The 17,722-nt window shown below is 40.3% G+C and overlaps 1 protein-coding gene across 2 annotated transcripts in view; it reads left to right on the top strand.

Annotated features, from left to right (window-relative positions):
* The window catches only part of GLI2 (GLI family zinc finger 2), a 192,321-nt gene that overhangs the window by 106,521 nt on the left and 68,078 nt on the right, over positions 1-17,722 (top strand). For both annotated transcript variants that reach the window (XM_075829056.1, XM_075829055.1), the window contains exon 3: positions 14,947-15,052. In XM_075829056.1, coding sequence (XP_075685171.1) covers positions 14,947-15,052 — 106 coding nt within the window. The remainder of the gene's footprint in view (positions 1-14,946; positions 15,053-17,722) is intronic.

Here is a 17,722-nt window from a genome sequence, read left to right as displayed (position 1 = left end):
CTCTGATACTTCTCTCTCTGATACATCTCCCTCTGATACTTCTCTCTCTCTGATACGTCTTTCTCTGTTACTTCTCCCTCTGATACTTCTCTCTCTGATACTTCTCTCTCTGTTCTCCCTCTGATACTTCTCCCTCTGATACTTCTCCCTCTGATACTTCTCTCTCTGATACTTCTCTCTCTGATACTTCTCTCTCTGATACTTCTCTCTCTCTGATACGTCTTTCTCTGTTACTTCTCCCTCTGATACTTCTCCCTCTGATACTTCTCTCTCTGATACTTCTCTCTCTGTTACTTCTCCCTCTGATACTTCTCCCTCTGATACTTCTCTCTCTGATATTTCTCCCTCTGATACTTCTCTCTCCTATACTTCTCTCTTATACTTCTCTCTCTGATACTTCTCCCTCTGATACTTCTCTCTCCTATACTTCTCTCTTATACTTCTCTCTCTGATACTTCTTTCTCTGTTACTTCTCTCTCTGATACTTCTCTCTCTTGTGATTTCGGCCTTTTATTCATAAATCTGGAAAACGTCTTTGACAAATAAATCCCCGTTGCTCTGATTCGGTCCATTGTAACTTGTCACATAAGGAGCCAAAAACATGACCCGAAAAACCAACAGCCAACTGTCATCGTCAATTTGCGCCTCTATATTTTGCTTTCCTGCCACATGTTTGGTCTCGCGGGTCTTCGTGTCTTTGACAAGTCGCCCCCTCGGCTCGGCGCTGCACTTTGGGCTGTATTAGGTTTTATTTTTAGCTCCACTTTCTTTATAGTAGGAGCCACCAACGTATTTTGGAGAGGTGTAAATGTGCCGGGACTTGTCCTGCCGTTATTTTAGGGAGTTGGAAAGAAAAACACTTTGATTCTTGGCGCAGAAAGTTCAGACTTCCCAGCAGCAAATTTCACCAAAAGCCGTAGATATTTGCTTAATAAGTGGTCCTGATGACAGGTGGAGTCACCCAGTCTACGTATCTGGTGCATCAACTCCTCCACTGACAGGTGAAGACACGGGGGGGGGGGGGGATTAATGGAACATTTCTACAGATGACTCGATTCTCAGAACGGCAGGGAGCAGGACGCTCTATAAACCACATTCAGTAGAAGCTGCGACTTTATGAGCTGGGGTGACACATCATGACATCATCAGAAATCTGCGACTACGTCATCATGAGTTTCCACCAACCCAGACGGCCACATTGTTGAGAAATGTTGCGACACCGTTGACACCTCTTTATTGTATCCGTCCTCCCATTATCATGTTGCTTTCTCCTCCTGGTGACCACGTGGCCCACGTTCCTCCAGGAGGTTCTGTTGGGTGTTCAGGCCTCTCTCATGGTTCCTGTGGTCGTCTCCATTCATCTTGTGAGTTTCACCATGAGGGTCTTCTCCAAGGATCTGGATTTTCTCACGACACGTCCAGAATAAGATGAAGCTTCAGTCTGATCATTTGTACTTCGGATCCTTGACCGGAAACCTGAACCTTGTATTTATTTCATAGTCTTCTCAAAAGTCTTCAACACGAAGTCCCTAAATGCTAAGAAGTCTCCATAATTGTAACTATGGACCGTAGACGAACACGTGACCTCAATCGTTGCTGCTCAATGACCAGGAGGGTTCAAAGAGGGAAGGGGAGCCGACACTTAAGAGGTGGTGAGCCCCCCGCCCAGCACTGTGGGCCCCGCTAGTTCAGTGTTATTAGGGTATCTATAGGTGTAGGGTCACATGACTCAGTCCATACTGTCGGGGTTGTGGAATGTTTCGGAAGTCACTCTGCTTTCCAGCAGCTTAAGTCTACATGCACACGTTGCGAAATTTAGTACAGAAAATCCGCATAAAAAACGCAGGTAATTCCGCAGGTAACATCCGCACCTAATAAAGCGTTTTTAGGTGCTGTTTTTACATGTTGATGCGGAAATTGGTGCGTTTTTATGCTGTGGATTTTGGTGCGTTTAGTCAAATACAATCCGCATGTGGAAAAAAGCAAGATAACTTGACAAGCCTCAGATTTTAAAATCCGCACATGCCGTGTCAATTCCCGCACAGAAAATATTTGTAACGTGTAGATGAGATTTCTTGAAATCTCATTTACTTTTCTGGGACTGTAAGGGCTCGTCCACACACAGCGGAATTGCTGCAGAAAATTTCTGCAGCAATTGTGTTGAAAGTCAAAGGCTTTCCGCTGCGGCAAAAACGCACCATTTCCTGCGGTTTTTGTGGCACAAAATGGAGCGTAAATATCTGCGTTTTTCCCAATGCTGGGAGATGGAGGCGTCTTCTATTACAAACGCAGTAATTATGCACACTCTCCGTAGCGGGAATTGACATGCTGCGGTTCGAAAAATACGCACCGCAGGTCAAATTTTACGCAAAGTGTGGATGAGATTTGCTAAATTTGTTTAATACTGTATTCTGCTGCATTATTTCCGGCCCAAAAAAACCGCAGCAATTCCATTACGTGTGGACGAGCCCTAAGACCCTTGTTTCCGGCCTGAAATTAAAGACAAATGTGTTAGTGACTCCATTATCCGGGACGCTTCAACGGTTTGTCTTTTCTCTTCATCACAAGAAGACGTATCCACCAGACGGGAAAATAGGACCCAATTGTAAAAAAAGTGCACCGCGCCGTATATCTTACAGTTTACCGTCGTATTGAATAGCGTTGTCTACTAACGAATCCATACCGCAAAAAAGATAGATAGATAGATAGATAGATAGATAGATAGATAGATAGATAGATAGATAGATAGATAGATAGATAGATAGATAGATAGATAGATAGATAGATAGATATATATGAGATAGATAGATAGATAGATAGATAGATAGATAGATAGATAGATAGATAGATAGATAGATAGATAGATATATATGAGATAGATAGATAAATAGATAGATATGAGATAGATAGATAGATATGAGATAGATAGATAGATAGATAGATAGATAGATAGATAGATAGATAGATAGATAGATAGATAGATAGATAGATAGATAGATAGATAGATAGATATGAGATAGATAGATATGAGATAGATAGATATGAGATAGATAGATAGATAGATAGATAGATAGATAGATAGATAGATAGATAGATAGATATAGATAGATAGATAGATATGAGATAGATAGATATGAGATAGATAGATAGATAGATAGATAGATAGATAGATAGATAGATAGATAGATAGATAGATAGATAGATAGATAGATATGAGATAGATAGATATGAGATAGATAGATAGATAGATAGATAGATAGATAGATAGATAGATAGATAGATAGATAGATAGATAGATAGATGATAGATAGATATGAGATAGATAGATAGATAGATAGATAGATAGATAGATAGATAGATAGATAGATAGATAGATAGATAGATGATAGATAGATAGATAGATAGATAGATAGATAGATAGATAGATAGATGATAGATAGATATGAGATAGATAGATATGAGATAGATAGATAGATAGATAGATATGAGATAGATAGATATGAGATAGATAGATAGATAGATAGATAGATAGATAGATAGATAGATAGATATGAGATAGATAGATAGACGTCTCCTTCAGCAGGTTATTACAGAATCTCTATATGAGGGGGGGGGTAATCTTAACAGGTCTGAATAATGATCCCCCCCCTATATTTTACTAAGGAATCTCACAATTCGGAGCCGCCATTAGTAAGTGAAGGAGCGCGTGAATATTAATGACCCCCTCAGATGATTTGTCACTGAAGAATTGTCTGTTCTTGCAAAAATAAAACTAATTTAAGCTCTGTCCCAATTCTTGTTAGATTTTTTCCGTTCCCCTTTTTCTGGAGGGGTGAGATAGCAGCCCCCACAGGTGTACGAGCCACGAAGGCGACAGCGACCCAATTAAATTGAAATATAGCCGCTTCCCAAACAGCTGAGCCGGGGTAGAGACGCGCTACCTGGAGGAATACGCAAAATCAAATATTTCGGATTGTTGGACAGATAATTGGCTCCTCCCATTCCACCACTTTTTTAATGATCCGGTTTATGAGAGATGATTATATAGGCTCTGCATTGTATACTGATCACAAGAAGTGTTGGCTCCGCGTTGCATAATGACAATTACATTATAAGATTCTGCATTGTATACTGATCATTACATGTGGTTCTGCATTGTATACTGATCATTACATGTGGTTCTGCGTTGTATACTGATCATTACATGTGGTTCTGCATTGTATACTGGTCGTTACATGTGGTTCTGCATTGTATACTGATCATTACATGTGGTTCTGCATTGTATACTGATCATTACATGTGGTTCTGCATTGTATACTGATCATTACATGTGGTCCTGCATTGTATACTGGTCGTTACATGTGGTTCTGCATTGTATACTGGTCATTACATGGGGTTCTGCGTTGTATATTGGTCATTACATGTGGTTCTGCGTTGTATACTGATCATTACATGTGGTTCTGCGTTGTATACTGATCATTACATGTGGTTCTGCGTTGTATACTGATCATTACATGAGGTTCTGCATTGTATACTGATCATTACATGTGGTTCTGCATTGTATACTGATCATTACATGTGGTTCTGCATTGTATACTGATCATTACATGTGGTTCAGCGTTGTATACTGATCATTACATGTGGTTCTGCATTGTATACTGATCATTACATGTGGTTCTGCGTTGTATACTGGTCATTACATGTGGTTCTGCGTTGTATACTGATCATTACATGTGGTTCTGCATTGTATACTGATCATTACATGTGGTTCTGCGTTGTATACTGATCATTACATGTGGTTCTGCGTTGTATACTGGTCATTACATGTGGTTCTGCGTTGTATACTGGTCATTACATGTGGTTCTGCGTTGTATACTGATCATTACATGTGGTTCTGCATTGTATACTGATCATTACATGTGGTTCTGCGTTGTATACTGATCATTACATGTGGTTCTGCTTTGTATACTGATCATTACATGTGGTTCTGCGTTGTATACTGATCATTACATGTGGTTCTGCGTTGTATACTGATCATTACATGTGGTTCTGCTTTGTATACTGATCATTACATGTGGTTCCGTGTTGTATACTGATCATTACATGTGGTTCTGCGTTGTATACTGATCATTACATGTGGTTCTGCGTTGTATACTGATCATTACATGTGGTTCTGCATTGTATACTGATCATTACATGTGGTTCTGCGTTGTATACTGATCATTACATGAGGTTCTGCGTTGTATACTGATCATTACATGTGGTTCTGCGTTGTATACTGATCATTACATGAGGTTCTGCGTTGTATACTGATCATTACATGTGGTTCTGCGTTGTATACTGATCATTACATGTGGTTCTGCGTTGTATACTGATCATTACATGTGGTTCTGCGTTGTATACTGATCATTACATGTGGTTCTGCTTTGTATACTGATCATTACCATTACATGTGGTTCTGCATTGTATACTGATCATTACATGTGGTTCTGCGTTGTATACTGATCATTACATGTGGTTCTGCGTTGTATACTGGTCATTACATGTGGTTCTGCATTGTATACTGATCATTACATGTGGTTCTGCGTTGTATACTGATCATTACATGTGGTTCTGCTTTGTATACTGATCATTACATGTGGTTCTGCGTTGTATACTTATCATTACATGAGGTTCTGCGTTGTATACTGATCATTACATGAGGTTCTGCATTGTATACTGATCATTACATGTGGTTCTGCGTTGTATACTGATCATTACATGTGGTTCTGCATTGTATACTGATCATTACATGTGGTTCTGCATTGTATACTGATCATTACATGTGGTTCTGCGTTGTATACTTATCATTACATGAGGTTCTGCGTTGTATACTGATCATTACATGAGGTTCTGCATTGTATACTGATCATTACATGTGGTTCTGCGTTGTATACTGATCATTACATGAGGTTCTGCATTGTATACTGATCATTACATGTGGTTCTGCATTGTATACTGATCATTACATGTGGTTCTGCATTGTATACTGATCATTACATGTGGTTCTGCGTTGTATACTGATCATTACATGTGGTTCTGCGTTGTATACTGATCATTACATGTGGTTCTGCATTGTATACTGATCATTACATGTGGTTCTGCATTGTATACTGATCAGTGGTTCTGCGTTGTATACTGGTATCATCAATGATGTATATTTGACCCCAGACACAGTGATGGATACAGGTGATGACGCAAGGCGACTGTCTGTGAGCTGAGATTCCGTCACACAAGACCTGATCCGGGAGACATGAAATACTATAGATCCATCTGGGCTGCAGAACTCACGCTCAGGCTTTGGGGTCCCGGTTTGGGGATCAGTCTCTGGAGGCCGCACAGGGACCAGCGTAGTTATTATTTCTTGGGCCGGATCTTCAGGAATTTCCTGTTTCCTCGTATGTTTCTTTTATCTTATGCCTTCAGTTTGAGACAGAAAATCTTATTTTAATGACTGGGCTCTGGGTCCGGCCTGAAGAATATTATTCTTATTACTGAAAGGACTTCCTGTTCCAGGAGAAAATAAAACACTCAGCAACTTTCACTGCGGCGATTCCGAGCACATGTTCCCTATCCTAGAACCTGGGGGAAGGGGTGAGGGGCCGCAAGGGTTAATAGCTCCAGCATCAGCACAACGACGGATCCTACAAACTTTCCAATATACTTTGCGTAACCATTTCTCAACATTTTTTATCTTAAAACCGTCCAAAGCTAGTCCGATTAAAACAGCTGAGGGTTTGTTACAATGTGTCCTCTGTGAGCGGAACACAGCAGCACAAATATCTTTCCTGACCTGGGCTCTTGTAACAAACTATCATCTATGTGAGCGTTTCTGTTATCAACTATTTTAGGCTGGCGAGAGGCTGACCGCAGGATAGGTAGATACAATCTATTGTTCCCTGTTATCAACCACGTTGGGTTTGGGAAAGGCTTTATGTCACATTTCCCAGTTCTGAGAACCTCCAGAGACATTACATCATATGTGACTGATATCAGCCGCTCCTCTTATATCACTCCAGTACCATTATATCCTCCAGAGACATTACATCATATGTGTGACTGATATCAGCCGCTCCTCTTATATCACTCCAGCACTATTATATCCTCCAGAGACATTGCATCATATGTGACTGATATCAGCCGCTCCTCTTATAACACTCCAGCACTATTATATCCTCCAGAGACATTACATCATATGTGACTGATATCAGCCGCTCCTCTTATAACACTCCAGTACTATTATATCCTCCAGAGACATTACATCATATGTGTGACTGATATCAGCCGCTCCTCTTATAACACTCCAGTACTATTATATCCTCCAGACATTACATCATATATGTGACTGATATCAGCCGCTCCTCTTATATCACTCCAGTACTATTATATCCTCCAGAGACATTACATCATATGTGTGACTGATATCAGCCGCTCCTCTTATACCGCTCCAGCGCTATTATATCCTCCAGAGACATTACATCATATGTGTGACTGATATCAGCCGCTCCTCTTATAACACTCCAGTACTATTATATCCTCCAGAGACATTACATCATATGTGTGACTGATATCAGCCGCTCCTCTTATATCACTCCAGCACTATTATATCCTCCAGACATTACATCATATGTGACTGATATCAGCCGCTCCTCTTATATCACTCCAGTACTATTATATCCTCCAGAGACATTACATCATATGTGACTGATATCAGCCGCTCCTCTTATAACCCTCCAGTACTATTATATCCTCCAGACATTACATCATATGTGACTGATATCAGCCGCTCCTCTTATATCACTCCAGTACTATTATATCCTCCAGAGACATTACATCATATGTGACTGATATCAGCCGCTCCTCTTATAACCCTCCAGTACTATTATATCCTCCAGACATTACATCATATGTGACTGATATCAGCCGCTCCTCTTATATCACTCCAGTACTATTATATCCCCAGAGACATTTACATCATATGTGACTGATATCAGCCGCTCCTCTTATATCACTCCAGTACTATTATATCCTCCAGAGACATTACATCATATGTGACTGATATCAGCCGCTCCTCTTATATCACTCCAGCACTATTATATCCTCCAGAGACATTACATCATATGTGTGACTGATATCAGCCGCTCCTCTTATAACACTCCAGCACTATTATATCCTCCAGACATTACATCATATATGTGACTGATATCAGCCGCTCCTCTTATAACACTCCAGTACTATTATATCCTCCAGAGACATTACATCATATGTGACGGACATCAGCCGCTCCTCTTATAACACTCCAGTACTATTATATCCTCCAGAGACATTACATCATATGTGACTGATATCAGCCGCCCCTCTTATATCACTCCAGTACTATTATATCCTCCAGAGACATTACATCATATGTGTGACTGATATCAGCCGCTCCTCTTATATCACTCCAGTACTATTATATCCTCCAGAGACATTACATCATATATGTGACTGATATCAGCCGCTCCTCTTATAACACTCCAGTACTATTATATCCTCCAGAGACATTACATCATATGTGACGGACATCAGCCGCTCCTCTTATAACACTCCAGTACTATTATATCCTCCAGAGACATTACATCATATGTGACTGATATCAGCCGCTCCTCTTATATCACTCCAGTACTATTATATCCCCAGAGACATTACATCATATGTGTGACTGATATAAGCCGCTCCTCTTATATCACTCCAGTACTATTATATCCTCCAGAGACATTACATCATATGTGTGACTGACATCAGCCGCTCCTCTTATAACACTCCAGTACTATTATATCCTCCAGAGACATTACATCATATGTGACTGATATCAGCCGCTCCTCTTATATCACTCCAGTACTATTATATCCTCCAGAGACATTACATCATATGTGTGACTGATATCAGCCGCTCCTCTTATAACACTCCAGTACTATTATATACTCCAGAGACATTACATCATATGTGTGACTGATATCAGCCACTCCTCTTATATCACTCCAGTACTATTATATCCCCAGAGACATTACATCATATGTGACTGATATCAGCCGCTCCTCTTATAACACTCCAGTACTATTATATCCTCCAGAGACATTACATCATATGTGTGACTGATATCAGCCGCTCCTCTTATAACACTCCAGTACTATTATATCCTCCAGAGACATTACATCATATGTGTGACTGATATCAGCCGCTCCTCTTATAACACTCCAGTACTATTATATCCTCCAGAGACATTACATCATATGTGTGACTGATATCAGCGGCTCCTCTTATAACACTCCAGTACTATTATATCCTCCAGACATTACATCATATATGACTGATATCAGCCGCTCCTCTTATATCACTCCAGTACTATTATATCCTCCAGAGACATTACATCATATGTGACTGATATCAGCCGCTCCTCTTATATCACTCCAGTACTATTATATCCTCCAGACATTACATCATATGTGACTGATATCAGCCGCTCCTCTTATATCACTCCAGTACTATTATATCCTCCAGAGACATTACATCATATGTGTGACTGATATCAGCCGCTCCTCTTATAACACTCCAGCACTATTATATCCTCCAGACATTACATCATATATGTGACTGATATCAGCCGCTCCTCTTATAACACTCCAGTACTATTATATCCTCCAGAGACATTACATCATATGTGACGGACATCAGCCGCTCCTCTTATAACACTCCAGTACTATTATATCCTCCAGAGACATTACATCATATGTGACTGATATCAGCCGCTCCTCTTATATCACTCCAGTACTATTATATCCTCCAGAGACATTACATCATATGTGACTGATATCAGCCGCCCCTCTTATATCACTCCAGTACTATTATATCCTCCAGAGACATTACATCATATGTGTCACTGATATCAGCCGCTCCTCTTATATCACTCCAGTACTATTATATCCTCCAGAGACATTACATCATATATGTGACTGATATCAGCCGCTCCTCTTATAACACTCCAGTACTATTATATCCTCCAGAGACATTACATCATATGTGACGGACATCAGCCGCTCCTCTTATAACACTCCAGTACTATTATATCCTCCAGAGACATTACATCATATGTGACTGATATCAGCCGCTCCTCTTATATCACTCCAGTACTATTATATCCCCAGAGACATTACATCATATGTGTGACTGATATCAGCCGCTCCTCTTATATCACTCCAGTACTATTATATCCTCCAGAGACATTACATCATATGTGTGACTGACATCAGCCGCTCCTCTTATAACACTCCAGTACTATTATATCCTCCAGAGACATTACATCATATGTGACTGATATCAGCCGCTCCTCTTATATCACTCCAGTACTATTATATCCTCCAGAGACATTACATCATATGTGTGACTGATATCAGCCGCTCCTCTTATAACACTCCAGTACTATTATATACTCCAGAGACATTACATCATATGTGTGACTGATATCAGCCGCTCCTCTTATATCACTCCAGTACTATTATATCCTCCAGAGACATTACATCATATGTGTGACTGATATCAGCCGCTCCTCTTATATCACTCCAGTACTATTATATCCTACAGAGACATTACATCATATATGTGACTGATATCAGCCACTCCTCTTATATCACTCCAGCACTATTATATCCCCAGAGACATTACATCATATGTGACTGATATCAGCCGCTCCTCTTATAACACTCCAGTACTATTATATCCTCCAGAGACATTACATCATATGTGACTGATATCAGCCGCTCCTCTTATATCACTCCAGCACTATTATATCCTCCAGAGACATTACATCATATGTGACTGATATCAGCCGCTCCTCTTATATCACTCCAGCACTATTATATCCTCCAGAGACATTACATCATATATGTGACTGATATCTGCCGCTCCTCTTATATCACTCCAGCACTATTATATCCTCCAGAGACATTACATCATATGTGTGACTGATATCAGCCGCTCCTCTTATAACTAACACTCCAGTACTATTATATCCTCCAGAGACATTACATCATATGTGTGACTGATATCAGCCGCTCCTCTTATAACACTCCAGTACTATTATATCCTCCAGAGACAAACATCATATGTGTGACTGATATCAGCCGCTCCTCTTATAACACTCCAGTACTATTATATCCTCCAGACATTACATCATATGTGTGACTGATCTCAGCCGCTCCTCTTATATCACTCCAGCACTATTATATCCTCCAGAGACATTACATCATATATGTGACTGATATCAGCCGCTCCTCTTATATCACTCCAGCACTATTATATCCTCCAGAGACATTACATCATATGTGACTGATATCAGCCGCTCCTCTTATAACACTCCAGTACTATTATATGCTCCAGAGACATTACATCATATATGTGACTGATATCAGCCGCTCTTCTTATATCACTCCAGCACTATTATATCCTCCAGAGACATTACATCATATGTGTGACTGATATCAGCCGCTCCTCTTATATCACTCCAGTACTATTATATCCTCCAGAGACATTACATCATATGTGTGACTGATATCAGCCGCTCCTCTTATAACACTCCAGCACTATTATATCCTCCAGCGACATTACATCATATGTGTGACTGATATCAGCCGCTCCTATTATAACACTCCAGTACTATTATATCCTCCAGAGACATTACATCATATGTGTGACTGATATCAGCCGCTCCTCTTATATCACTCCAGTACTATTATATCCTCCAGAGACATTACATCATATGTGTGACTGATATCAGCCGCTCCTCTTATATCACTCCAGTACTATTATATCCTCCAGAGACATTACATCATATGTGTGACTGATATCAGCCGCTCCTCTTATATCACTCCAGCACTATTATATCCTCCAGAGACATTACATCATATGTGTGACTGATATCAGCCGCTCCTCTTATAACACTCCAGTACTATTATATCCTCCAGAGACATTGCATCATATATGTGACTGATATCAGCCGCTCCTCTTATATCACTCCAGCACTATTATATCCTCCAGAGACATTACATCATATGTGACTGATATCAGCCGCTCCTCTTATAACACTCCAGTACTATTATATGCTCCAGAGACATTACATCATATATGTGACTGATATCAGCCGCTCTTCTTATATCACTCCAGCACTATTATATCCTCCAGAGACATTACATCATATGTGTGACTGATATCAGCCGCTCCTCTTATATCACTCCAGTACTATTATATCCTCCAGAGACATTACATCATATGTGTGACTGATATCAGCCGCTCCTCTTATAACACTCCAGCACTATTATATCCTCCAGCGACATTACATCATATGTGTGACTGATATCAGCCGCTCCTATTATAACACTCCAGTACTATTATATCCTCCAGAGACATTACATCATATGTGTGACTGATATCAGCCGCTCCTCTTATATCACTCCAGTACTATTATATCCTCCAGAGACATTACATCATATGTGTGACTGATATCAGCCGCTCCTCTTATATCACTCCAGTACTATTATATCCTCCAGAGACATTACATCATATGTGTGACTGATATCAGCCGCTCCTCTTATATCACTCCAGCACTATTATATCCTCCAGAGACATTACATCATATGTGTGACTGATATCAGCCGCTCCTCTTATAACACTCCAGTACTATTATATCCTCCAGAGACATTGCATCATATATGTGACTGATATCAGCCGCTCTTCTTATATCACTCCAGCACTATTATATCCTCCAGAGACATTACATCATGTGTGACTGATATCAGCCGCTCCTCTTATATCACTCCAGTACTATTATATCCTCCAGAGACATTACATCATATGTGTGACTGATATCAGCCGCTCCTCTTATATCACTCCAGCACTATTATATCCTCCAGAGACATTACATCATTTATGTGACTGATATCAGCCGCTCCTCTTATAACACTCCAGTACTATTATATCCTCCAGAGACATTACATCATATGTGTGACTGATGTCAGCCGCTCCTCTTATATCACTCCAGTACTATTATATCCTCCAGAGACAGAACATCATATGTGACTGATATCAGCCGCTCCTCTTATATCACTCCAGTACTATTATATCCTCCAGAGACATTACATCATATATGTGACTGATATCAGCCGCTCCTCTTATATCACTCCAGCACAATTATATCCTCCAGAGACATTACATCATATGTGTGACTGATATCAGCCGCTCCTCTTATAACACTCCAGCACTATTATATCCTCCAGAGACATTACATCATATATGTGACTGATATCAGCCGCTCCTCTTATATCACTCCAGTACTATTATATCCTCCAGAGACATTACATCATATATGTGACTGATATCAGCCGCTCCTCTTATATCACTCCAGCACTATTATATCCTCCAGAGACATTACATCATATGTGACTGATATCATCCGCTCCTCTTATATCACTCCAGCACTATTATATCCTCCAGAGACATTACATCATATATGTGACTGATATCAGCCGCTCCTCTTATATCACTCCAGTACTATTATATCCTCCAGAGACATTACATCATATGTGACTGATATCAGCCGCTCCTCTTATATCACTCCAGTACTATTATATCCTCCAGAGACATTACATCATATGTGTGACTGATATCAGCCGCTCCTCTTATATCACTCCAGTACTATTATATCCTCCAGAGACATTACATCATATGTGACTGATATCAGCCGCTCCTCTTATTACACTCCAGTACTATTATATCCTCCAGAGACATTACATCTATATATGTGACTGATATCAGCCGCTCCTCTTATATCACTCCAGCACTAATATATCCTCCAGAGACATTACATCATATGTGTGACTGATATCAGCCGCTCCTCTTATATCACTCCAGTACTATTATATCCTCCAGAGACATTACATCATATGTGTGACTGATATCAGCCGCTCCTCTTATATCACTCCAGTACTATTATATCCTCCAGAGACATTACATCATATGTGTGACTGATATCAGCCGCTCCTCTTATAACACTCCAGTACTATTATATCCTCCAGAGACATTACATCATATGTGTGACTGATATCAGCCGCTCCTCTTATATCACTCCAGTACTATTATATCCTCCAGACATTACATCATATATGTGACTGATATCAGCCGCTCCTCTTATAACACTCCAGTACTATTATATCCTCCAGAGACATTACATCATATGTGTGACTGATATCAGCCGCTCCTCTTATATCACTCCAGCACTATTATATCCTCCAGAGACATTACATCATATGTGACTGATATCAGCCGCTCCTCTTATAACACTCCAGCACTATTATAAAATGAGCATTTGGGAATAGTGCCTCCTTTAAATTATGAAACTAATTGTCATTGCCATAGAACTGCTGTTCTTCCTTTGTACCCCCTGGACTTGGTGGGCGGCCCCTGTATCTACTACTCCTTTAGCTCCGGGGCAGCAGATGTGGGGCTCCGGCTGTGACTCGGCCGCACTGTGGGAAGAATGCCGGACAGGTGGCTCAATCACATTGGATCCTCAGGCAGAAAATCCCCACATTGTTCTACAGGAACCAAACTGTGAGGGGCTTAAAGTGGCAGCGCATTCCCGGGAATCTGATACTCAGGCCGAGTAACCCCGTCAGTGCTGCTGCCTCCCAACAATGTGGGTGCAAGAGGGAGAACGTGTTGGGAAACCATGTTCTTGGGGAGGGGGAGGGAGAACATTGTATGATAATGTGCAGGGAATTTGCTTTATACATTGGACATTGTATCCGGTTTACACTTCGACGCCGCAGTTATTTCTTGGAGACGGTTTTGTTAATTTTCCGTTTTTTTTCCCCGCAGACGCAGTGCATCTCTTCCCCACATTCCACACACCGTTCCCTATTGACATCCGGCACCAGGAGGGGCGATATCACTATGAGAGCCACGCAATCCACGCCATTCACGGGTGAGTCGCCAGCGATAACAAATGATTTATCTACTTTCAGCTAGAAAAAATATAGCGCTATTATGTTATTGATTTACGTCTACTACGGCTTAACGCTGCTCAGGCCCCGTTCACATCGCGTTTGTGCTATCCGCCGAGAATATACGTTTTTTTTAAATAAAAGCGTGGACCATTAAAAACGTATGCAAACGTGGACCATTTCCTGTTTACGTCTGTGGTTTTTGTAGTGTTCACGTTTAGCATATTCTCATACTTTGGTCTGCGTTTCTGTCCGTTTTTACCTAAAAAAAAAAAAGGATACGTTTTTGTTTTTTTTAAAGTGAACACTGATATTTACTGTATGTAAACGGATACATTTGTATAGCATTACGTTTACATACGTCGTCCATTGAGATCAATGCTAAAAAAAGTCACGTTTTTTTGAAGTCAGAATATCGTAGCGGACTCAGCTTTTCAGAACTTTCAAAAAGCAGTATCCCAACGTAAACCATGAAAAACGTAGACCCTACGGACGCTATTTTGGTCTACGTTTGACCCGTTATAGTCCATGTAAACGCTGAGCTATTCGTTTCAATACTTTTTTAGTGTTTAAAAACGTATACGCTCTGCGGATAGCACAAACGCGATGGGAATGGGGCCTTAAAGGGTAACTCCATCTGAAGATTATATTACTGTACATTAGCTGTTTGAATTTTGTATTACATGTTCATGAGATCCACACATCTTATATACAGTAACGGCTATTCATCTATTACTACTGACAACCAGCCTGTATATCATGTGTGAGAGGTGGTCACAGCTCCGCCCCCTGTTACTGACATCACTGATATATAATATAATTACACTGTGATCAGACATGAGATCCACACATCTTATATACAGTAACGGCTATTCATCTATTACTACTGACAACCAGCCTGTATATCATGTGAGAGGTTGTCACAGCCCCGCCCCCTGTTACTGACATCACTGATATATAATATAATTACACTGTGATCAGACATGAGATCCACACATCTTATATACAGTAACAGCTATTCATCTATTACTACTGACAACCAGCCTGTATATCATGTGTGAGAGGTTGTCACAGCTCCGCCCCCTGTTACTGACATCACTGATATATAATATAATTACACTGTGATCAGACATGAGATCCACACATCTTATATACAGTAACAGCTATTCATCTATTACTACTGACAACCAGCCTGTATATCATGTGTGAGAGGTTGTCACAGCCCCGCCCCCTGTTACTGACATCACTGATATATAATATAATTACACTGTGATCAGACATGAGATCCACACATCTTATATACAGTAACAGCTATTCATCTATTACTACTGACAACCAGCCTGTATATCATGTGTGAGAGGTTGTCACAGCCCCGCCCCCTGTTACTGACATCACTGATATATAATATAATTACACTGTGATCAGACATGAGATCCACACATCTTATATACAGTAGCAGCTATTCATCTATTACTACTGACAACCAGCCTGTATATCATGTGTGAGAGGTTGTCACAGCTCCGCCCCCTGTTACTGACATCACTGATATATAATATAATTACATTGTGATCAGACATGAGATCCACACATCTTATATACAGTAACAGCTATTCATCTATTACCACTGACAACCAGCCTGTATATCATGTGTGAGAGGTTGTCACAGCTCCGCCCCCTGTTACTGACATCACTGATATATAATATAATTACACTGTGGTCAGACATGAGATCCACACATCTTATATACAGTAACAGCTATTCATCTATTACTACTGACAACCAGCCTGTATATCATGTGTGAGAGGTTGTCACAGCCCCGCCCCCTGTTACTGACATCACTGATATATAATATAATTACATTGTGATCAGACATGAGATCCACACATCTTATATACAGTAACGGCTATTCATCTATTACTACTGACAACCAGCCTGTATATCATGTGTGAGAGGTTGTCACAGCTCCGCCCCCTGTTACTGACATCACTGATATATAATATAATTACACTGTGGTCAGACATGAGATCCACACATCTTATATACAGTAACAGCTATTCATCTATCACTACTGACAACCAGCCTGTATATCATGTGTGAGAGGTTGTCACAGCTCCGCCCCCTGTTACTGACATCACTGATATATAATATAATTACACTGTGGTCAGACATGAGATCCACACATCTTATATACAGTAACAGCTATTCATCTATTACTACTGACAACCAGCCTGTATATCATGTGTGAGAGGTTGTCACAGCTCCGCCCCCTGTTACTGACATCACTGATATATAATATAATTACACTGTGGTCAGACATGAGATCCACACATCTTATATACAGTAACAGCTATTCATCTATTACTACTGACAACCAGCCTGTATATCATGTGTGAGAGGTTGTCACAGCTCCGCCCCCTGTTACTGACATCACTGATATATAATATAATTACACTGTGGTCAGACATGAGATCCACACATCTTATATACAGTAACAGCTATTCATCTATTACTACTGACAACCAGCCTGTATATCATGTGTGAGAGGTTGTCACAGCCCCGCCCCCTGTTACTGACATCACTGATATATAATATAATTACACTGTGATCAGACATGAGATCCACACATCTTATATACAGTAACAGCTATTCAT

This window comes from Rhinoderma darwinii, chromosome 6 (assembly GCF_050947455.1).
Source record: "Rhinoderma darwinii isolate aRhiDar2 chromosome 6, aRhiDar2.hap1, whole genome shotgun sequence".
Classification (NCBI taxonomy): Eukaryota; Metazoa; Chordata; class Amphibia; order Anura; family Rhinodermatidae; genus Rhinoderma; species Rhinoderma darwinii.
Note: the sequence above shows the minus strand (reverse complement) of the source record. Positions and strands in the feature narration are given on the sequence as shown.